The sequence below is a fragment of the Lepisma saccharinum genome, chromosome 29 (assembly GCF_977018435.1).
Source record: "Lepisma saccharinum chromosome 29, izLepSacc3.1, whole genome shotgun sequence".
NCBI lineage: Eukaryota > Metazoa > Arthropoda > Insecta > Zygentoma > Lepismatidae > Lepisma > Lepisma saccharinum.
The window spans coordinates 16,295,222-16,304,656 of NC_139257.1; the positions used below are offsets into that span (position 1 = coordinate 16,295,222).

The 9,435-nt window shown below is 39.3% G+C and overlaps 1 protein-coding gene across 1 annotated transcript in view; it reads left to right on the plus strand.

Annotated features, from left to right (window-relative positions):
• Positions 1–2,186, plus strand: part of LOC145981409 (uncharacterized) — a 58,242-nt gene extending 56,056 nt beyond the window's left edge. The window contains exon 9 of the mRNA XM_083114646.1: positions 1,902–2,186. Within this exon, the coding sequence (XP_082970772.1) occupies positions 1,902–2,186 (285 nt within the window). The remainder of the gene's footprint in view (positions 1–1,901) is intronic.
• The last annotated feature ends 7,249 nt before the right edge of the window (positions 2,187–9,435 follow it).

A 9,435-nucleotide genomic window follows, 5' to 3' on the forward strand; every position in this document is an offset into this window, starting at 1 on the left:
CATTCGGGACTCTTCTTCTCGAACCCTTTTCTTCGCCTCTTGCATACACTTCTTCACATCCAACTGAGCATCATTCGGGACTCTTCTTCTCGAACCTTTTTCTTCGCCTCTTGCATACGCTTCTTCACATCTAACTGAGCATCATTCGGGACTCTTCTTCTCGAACCCTTTTCTTCGCCTCTTGCATACGCTTCTTCACATCTAACTGAGCATCATTCGGGACTCTTCTTCTCGAACCTTTTTCTTCGCCTCTTGCATACGCTTCTTCACATCTAACTGAGCATCATTCGGGACTCTTCCTCTCGAACCCTTTTCTTCGCCTCTTGCATACGCTTCTTCACATCAAACTGAGCATCATTCGGGACTCTTCTTCTCGAACCTTTTTCTTCGCCTCTTGCATACGCTTCTTCACATCCAACTGAGCATCATTCGGGACTCTTCTTCTCGAACCTTTTTCTTCGCCTCTTGAATACGCTTCTTCACATCTAACTGAGCATCATTCGGGACTCTTCTTCTCGAACCCTTTTCTTCGCCTCTTGCATACGCTTCTTCACATCTAACTGAGCATCATTCGGGACTCTTCTTCTCGAACCTTTTTCTTCGCCTCTTGCATACGCTTCTTCACATCCAACTGAGCATCATTCGGGACTCTTCTTCTCGAACCCTTTTCTTCGCCTCATGCATACGCTTCTTCACATCTAACTGAGCATCATTCGGGACTCTTCTTCTCGAACCCTTTTCTTCGCCTCTTGCATACGCTTCTTCACATCTAACTGAGCATCATTCGGGACTATTCTTCTCGAACCTTTTTCTTCGCCTCTTGCATACGCTTCTTCACATCAAACTGAGCATCATTCGGGACTCTTCTTCTCGAACCCTTTTCTTCGCCTCTTGCATACGCTTCTTCACATCTAACTGAGCATCATTCGGGACTCTTCTTCTCGAACCCTTTTCTTCGCCTCTTGCATACACTTCTTCACATCCAACTGAGCATCATACGGGACTCTTCTTCTCGAACCTTTTTCTTCGCCTCTTGCATACGCTTCTTCACATCAAACTGAGCATCATTCGGGACTCCACAAACGTGATCACTCGACGGGCCAGTAACCACTTTATTCTCTTTTGATTTTAAGTTCAAGCGTTGAAGTGGTTCGTTTTGTCAGGGGGAAATATCTTGAAGGTAGGTGTTTATCTGAGTGGTACGTTTCGTCCCGAAAACCCAGATGGTACGTTCTGTCGGGACACCACTTTTTACAAATAAAATGTTTTTGAATTTGAAATATGAGCGTTGTAAGAGTTACATAGGCCTACATTCTGACTTGGGCGCCGCTTAAAATCTTGAAACACTAAAGGTGCCGTGAAACGAAAAAGATTGGGAACACCTGCCCTACACTAATATACTGCCCACTATACGATATCGCCGCATATTTTAAAATTCTGTTACCAACAGTGCAAGAAAATTATAATTGAGTGTTCATTGTTCTTATTTAATGATACACGTCATGCAGAACACACACAAACATCGAAAACACATACTGCACGTTATTTTTTCAAAAGGTATTGAAAATTTCCAAAAGCGAACTCGAAATGTTAAAAGATTTCAAAATTTAGTAGCTTTGGTGAAAGTTTTCAGTCACCATGGCAACTGAGCGAACTCCTGCTCTTGACAATATGTTTGCGGGGTAATATTCGTTAATATTAATAATATTAATTAAGTATTAAACCCGCAGTCTTCGTCAGATTCCATTCACTGAAACTAAATTTAGTCACACTTACGAGAAATAAGGAAGTGTGCGTCTTCAATCGCTCATTACAAGTTTGTGCGTATAGATATGAAACAACATCCAAACATCACTTTGCACTGTGTGTACGAGGCATGTTCGTTTATTGTGTCGTTTCAGACTGAAAACAAGGCAAGAGTTGATGACGTCACGGGAGACGCTCCAGGCACCAAGGAATCCGAGGAGTTGCGATCACCAATACCCAAGGTTATTTCTTCTGATGTCGATGCCAATAAATTGGAAACTCCATATCCTCCAGCAAGAAGCGTCCAGCAACTCCAGAGATCTTCCAGCACCTTTGGAGCGAATACTCGGAAAGGGATCATCAAGGAACTCTTCACGAAGAAGCGCCAGATTCAAAGCATGCGACAGGCCATGCTTCACCTAAAGGATCTGCCTGTCTGACAAACGCCAAGAGCATAAGAAAACCACAATACCCCTGTCTTTCCCTGTACGACACTCAAAGATTAAACAGAGAATATATTTTCGTACTAACCTATTGCCATTTCTTATTTCGTAGGATTCTTACTCGCGTATGAGTTCCGTTTTGAGCATGTATGTCCTCTCTGAGTTTCTTTTCATCAATTTAATCTAATCACTAGAGACCGGATGTTAGGCAAAATGCCTATTCGTTCCTGTTAGAGATATGATGAAAACGAATGTTACGAAGGCCAGGGGGGAGGGATTAGCTTCATTTAAAGGCAATTTAATTTTGCCTATTTTGCCTATTTCATACGATATTGCCTATATTATTTCATAAGTGCCATATATTGCCTATTTTAGGCATTTTTTTTTAAATTGGGACATGACTGAACTCGGTGCATACAATTTCCGGATGGTGTTAAGCATGAAGATGTGCTTTTGTTTGTAACAGATGCAGCGCCATATAGAACAAAGCAGCAACGGCCCTTAAAGTTATTTTCCCCGCTATGCTGCACATAACATGTCTCGCGCATGCTCTCCATCGAGTTGCAGAGGAAATTCGTGTTTCATTTCCCGAAGTTGACTCTTTAATTTCCAATGCTAAGAAAATATTCCTCAAAGCACCACCTGGGTTCTATTGTTTAAAGAAACAGCCCCTGAACTTGATTTGCCTCCACAGCCAAAACTAACTATATGAGGTACTTGGATATCTCTGCTGCAGTATATTACGCGACCAACTTTCAGAAGGTGGCTGAAGTAATTAATTCCCTATCTGAAGATGGTACAACATCAATTTGCATAACATTTGAAAAATTCTGTTGTGCGAAACGACTTAGGATTCATCACCACCCATTATTCAAATTTGCCAGACACAATAACATTACTGGAAGAGAAAAGTGAAACACTGATAAATGTTATGGACCGTTTTCATTCTGCAGTTGACCAAATTTGTGCTGTACCAGGTGCTAAAGGTCAGGCTGTTCGTGAGAAATGTCAGCGAGTTGTTGCAGCTAATAAGGACGTGGACAAATTAAGGGCAATTCAACAAGTTCTGAAAGGTGAAAATATACAAACTGAGTTAGATCCACATGTTCTCGCCGCTTTAAGTATGCTCCGGTAACATCTGTGGAGGTTGAAAGATCTTTTTCAATTCTAAAAAATGTGTTGTCCGATCGCAGACATAACTTGTCTTGTGCAGTGATAAATTGTATATTTAAATAATTTGCGTACTGGCTGGATGTAGCCAACAATTTCTTTTGTCAGACTATTGTTTGTAACCATTATACAATGGAAAATTTTGGGCTGACGTGACTCCTGTTTGCAGTGATTTATTAAGTACAATATTGGACTGCTGTCTCTAATGATGAGCTCCTGGTTTATTTTAAGCAACTATAAAGAATGTACAGGTATGTCTCTATATTTTTTAAACACCTATTCTTCTTGTATGTCTATCTTCATTATTTTGAGTTAAATTTAATTGCCTTTTTTAATGCCTATTTGTATTTTAATGCCTATTTTACTGCCTATTTTGAAAATTATAAGTGCTTATTTGCCTGCCTATTTTATATGTTTTTAGTGCCTAAACATCCGGTCTCTACTATTCACCATTCATCCTCAGCGTCGCGATCTTCATAAAATTCAAGAAAGGGACGTAAACTAAGAACAACAGAAAAAGTAGTCTAAAAAGGTGTATTTTTCCGAATTATATACAGGGTGTCTCAAAAGTAATAGCGCAAACTGACACAGATGAAAGTATACAATAATAGAAGCAAAAAAGTCTCAGTAAACATGTGTTCGCAAACGAGCTGTTTTCGAGATAATCGCGAATGAGTGATTACAAGCCGCCACTGACTTCATTGTTTGTAAACGTCGTCCTAGATGGTAAAATGCTAATAATGTGTGTGAATGTGTGGGTACAAGCCGTACCATCTTCCGGAAATGTTCTGTTTGATTGCAACGCAACCTCTCGGAAATGTTCTGTTTTGTAAACAAGAGCAAACCTCGGAACGCGAACGAGTAAAGCACTCGGTGTTTACAAAATGCAATCAGTGACTGCTTCTAATTTGAAACTCAAATTTACTTAATCAACTACAAGATATCTTATCTTCCAATAATCTTCCGTCTGCCACATAGATTGTTAACAATAACGAAGTAAATGGATTGAGAGAATACTGTTTTATTTTACACGCACCTTTCTTTTCCTTCGTCCATACAAATAAAAACTGAACTGTGAAAAACTTGCCTCGCGCCATTTTTATAAATTGTGTATAAATCGAATAATTTTTCACGTCTGAGAAATTCACGCAGAATCGACAGAGCCAATAACTCATGCAGAATTCCCGGAATGAAAGGAATTCATAGTGAGTAACCACCCTGGTTAAAGAAACCGACGCATGGGCGTCCGGAAGGGAGGGCCGTGACCCCCCCCCCCCTGGAAAATGAAAGTCAACCAAAAATGATATATTTTTCACATATAATTTCATTACAGCCACAATAATATGTGTTAATTATTGCATGAATATGATAAATTCAAATTTAAGCAATGTTTTTTGAGGGAACAACACTATTACTGATGAAAATGTGCCTTGTTTGGCACCCTCTTGGAATCCTGCGAACGTCCATGTCGGTACGTAATTTTCACTTGCAATGCAAGCACAAGGAAACATCTCCCGCAGTGGTTGTCACCCAGACGCACGCTGCACGGCGTCGTGTACAAGGGATGTGCAAATGAGGGGAGAGGTTGGTCAACCTCCGACACCACAAAAACCCAGAGATTAAGCAATTCGTCACGTAGCGCGACTCTTTTCTCCCGAGGCAGCTGCGGGGGCAAATGAAGTTTTGATTGCGTCCATTCACGTGGCCTTCCTTCTCTCGCGTTTTTTTGCTGAAAAGGGGAATTCTGTGCCCAAAGAAACACCTGCTGGAGGAGTCGCCACCGTGAAATGGTCTTTGCCCAATTCTCTCTCCTGCTCATATTTGTGGTACAACAACGAATAGAAAGAAATAGAGGCACAGAAGAAGAAAATAAAACAGAAGAAAAGTCAGAAAAGTAGGGAAGAAAAAGAGGGCAACATATAGATTGAAATGAAAGAAATAAACGGAAGAAATAGTGTGGGGCACATCAGCACATAGAAACCATTCCATGTGAAAGTCGACAATGTTATTTTTTTTATTCAAAGCATCACTTATCACATATGAATTTAAAGGGAAACCTATGCAGAATTTGGAATTATTAATACAAACATTAGTCTCATGGCTTTTAAATAACATATTGTCAAACCGATTACTTTTTATAGTAGAAATTGGATTCTATGTGTGGTGCTTGTACTTAATTTAGTTTCATTACGATACAATACTATAAGAAAACTAAATTATTTCAAATTTCGTTCTAATTGTATAATTTATTGTTTCTACATCTTAACCTCTGAAGTATCCCACTTCATTTGTAATACGAACCTTAGTTTGCAGAATCTAAAGGGTGTCCCGTCTAGGACGCCAAATTTGAATCGAGTGCTATTGTTTTGTTTCGAGGTTTGCAGACCTGTTCTTACCAATGTTGGCATCTGTTGTCATGCCGATTAATGTAGCCTCAATTGTTTCGACTCGTTTGTTGTGGTTTCCTTCCGAAAATTCTCGAATAATCCAGGAGCGTGAAATCCATCCATCCCCTGAGAACAACTGTGTGGTGTGGGTTTTGGCAGGTGGAGTGTGATCTTCCACCCTGTGATTTCTTCTTATGGGGGTTTGTGAAATCACAGGTGTACGCCAACAAACCACGAACCCTTTTGGAATTGAAGGTGGAAATCATACGGGTGATTGTGGAGCGTATAAATGCATGCAGACTCAGTAGGGGTGGACATATGCCTGACATTGTCTTTCATACGCAAATGGGAGATGTTACTGCTTACATATATATGAAATATAACTACTTTCATGATTGTTTCAGTAAACCCACACAAAGTTTTCTGAAAGATTGAGGGAAGTCATAAGTAGCGAAAGGAAAATAAATGTTTTTTCTGCGATAAGATAACGTTAGAAACGCTCGTTTTTTGCAAAAATTCTGATCATAGCCTTATATGTCAACACAGCAAATTTTATTTAACATAAAAACACATATTTTCCAGTTTTCCGTATGTAAATACATATTTTGCGAATTTTCATTTTAAATACTAACATCGCTCATTGACTTCAGCTACCTCGAAATCCACGAAGGAAAAATGTTTATTCCCCGCATCTCTTTCATATCGAGAATTAGGTTTGTTTTTTCTTTGAACAAGCTCGCTAGCAGACTTCTGGCACCTCGCCTACGATCCTATTGGGGGAAAATATTACCTCCACTGGATGTAACACATAAGTGCTAATGTCTAAATGTACAGAATTTTTTTTGGGAAAAACTAATGTTTTCAAACTTTGTGCCAAATTGCACGTGTTTTGAAAGGTGAAGCAGAGGAAGAGGAAGCTTTGGAAAACTTCAGCATTAGTGGCATTTCGTGCTTCAATATGCAAAAAAAAATTCTTGTGACGTGGAGCGATCTTTCTCACAATATAAGACTCTTTTTAGAGATAATCGTCACAGATTTACAATGGAGAATTTGGAAGAAAAAACTATTGTGATCCACTGCAACTCTTCCAAGAAATAGCTTGCTAAGAGGTAAACATTTAGAAACGGATTTCAGGTGTTTAAAATGCATGTAATATTTTGTTTTGGTTACCAAATTTTTTTATTTTATTTTTGTCACATATTTTCCTGTCTTAATCACATATTTTCAACATTTATGACACATAAAAAAATCTCGGAAGTCTCACATCTGTCACAAGTACAAAAATGTGGGAGGAATATTCTGCAATTAAATACTTTACATCAAGGTAAATGAAATTGCGTGAATTGATAGAGTTACATATTTGAAGGTGCTGAGAAGATAACTTTAAAATGTCTGAATGTCACACCCGTTACTTAATACGAGGATAAGCCCCATAACTACAGTAAAACAATATTGAGGACAAGACCCTATCAACAAAATAAAAGATGTGTTAAAAAATTTCTTACTCAATTCTATCTTTCTTTCGTAAGGGGTGACCTTCTGATAAAGTCTAGTTTCCATTCTGACAAGTTCCAGACTCATGTAGTGCACTGTTTCCAATTCAAAACTACTTCTGCAAAATAAGCCCGCAACAACACAGGAGTGCAGGACCGCAGTGTGCAGTGGTTTAGAGTAGTTCAGCGTTTCTTCTCATTTATTGTAATAATTTGGTGGTGATTTAACTTGTATAAAAATGTACAATACAGCTATGGCAGGTTTTGTGGTTATGGCAGGCGCGTACTGGTGATATTACACAACACTGATTCCTGTTCATATTCCTCTATAAGTTTTACTTTATCTTTCGACTACTATACATATTGATAACAAAACAAACACTCATGTACTACAACCAGTGATGTGCGTCTACGCGTAAACAACGATAGTCTACATTCTACACGTAGACTATTTTATACAAGTAGATTACGTAATCTGTGTAAACAACATGGCGAAAGGTGATAACTTAGCAAAGGGCGCCGTGGAATTAAAAGAAAATTATACTGCGTATCAGTTGCTGATGTGTAAGGATAACTTTTCATACTCTTTCTTCCAAATTCGAACAATTTCTCACGTAGGAAGAAACTTAATATAGGAAATATTCTAGTGTTTTATGGGAAAAAGACCACTCTTGGCTCACGACTGCCATCTGTTGTCTTTTTTGCATACTATTTATCTTCTTCCATAGTTGATGATGGAAGAGAAGAGAAATTTTGTTGTAAATAGGATTCTTTTTTGTTCGTTAGGAACCAATATAGTTGAAAATGTCACTTTCCTTTCATGAAAGCCTTGAAAATTAATTTTAATGCAATTTATATTGTCTACGTAGTCTATGTAAACTACAGCCCAATGTAATCTACGCGTAGATTACGTGTAGACAACGCATGTAGACGTAAACTTATAGTCTACGGCACATCACTGACTTCAACCACACAATCAAGTACAACAACTACACTCAAATAACAGGACATTGTGTCGTGACGCCGCTTCAGTCCGAACAGCGAGCACGTGCTTGCCGTCGCGTCGTCTGTATCTACTGTAGTGCGCATGCCCGTGTCCCATGAACTTGCTGCAGGTGTTTCCATTGTCCGCGGCGCATGTTGTGCGTCAAAATCGTTTGGGGCAATTTTGTTCCCGGCACTCGCGCCGCGGCATGTTGCAGACAGTTTCCATTTCAACAAATGCTTAGCACATGCCGCGTCGCATGCCCCGCGTCATGTTGCGGCAAATTTGTGGTAATGGAAACGGGACTTAAGGCACTCAAAAGTCAACCTCATTTCCCCGTAGTAAACCCCCGTAACTGCTTTTTGCACGCCAACGAGGCTCTGGCGTCTGAACCCCCGGCCACGATAATCCTCTGTAGGGTTGTCCACTCTCCAGTGTTTGTCCTTATGAGCTGAGTGCCCTTTTAGAGCCTCAGCTTTTCATTGTGATGTGGAGACTTGATCCTAATTGTCACGGCCGTAGGCAGGAAAAATTTTCGGGGGGGGGGGGGGTGTTCATTCATAATTGTTCCCATGGGCGTCGCCAGAAATTTGAATAATAGAAATAATAACAATAATTGTACAATAATTATTAAAATTTCATAATAATAAAACAATTTTATTCCATAATAATAGGGGGCTTACTCAATCCAGCAGATGAGTGAATATCCAGCACAAGTTTCTTTTTGTTTTTTTACGTTTCATACAGTGTGTACTGAAATGCACAATTATTATACTTCGTCATTAAACTTTAGACACCTTCAAGAGAAAAGCTTTAAAAGTTAGATGGAAATTTTAGTCATAAAGCTTTTGTTGTTTGACTTTAAAATTAAATTTTTGGAAATTTCAAAAGTGTTGAACCAGTTATTCTTTTTAAAAACTTAGCCTGGTGCATGGATTGTAACCTCAATCGCGAACGTAATGCGCTACAAAACTGGAGATCCTAGGTTTGAACTCCTATCAAGGGGGATTTTCGACTTGATCGGACAGGGAATTTAAAAGCTGGAAAGGGAATTTTGGGACAATAATAAGGGAATCTTCAGTCTATATTCCTTGTGAGGCAGGAGCAACACTGGAAAGATGACAGCAGAAGTGATAATGGAGGGGTCGCGGGTGGGCTACGATTCTGAGAATAAATCCTGTTGCACACAAGTTTCAGAATTCCAAATGTAT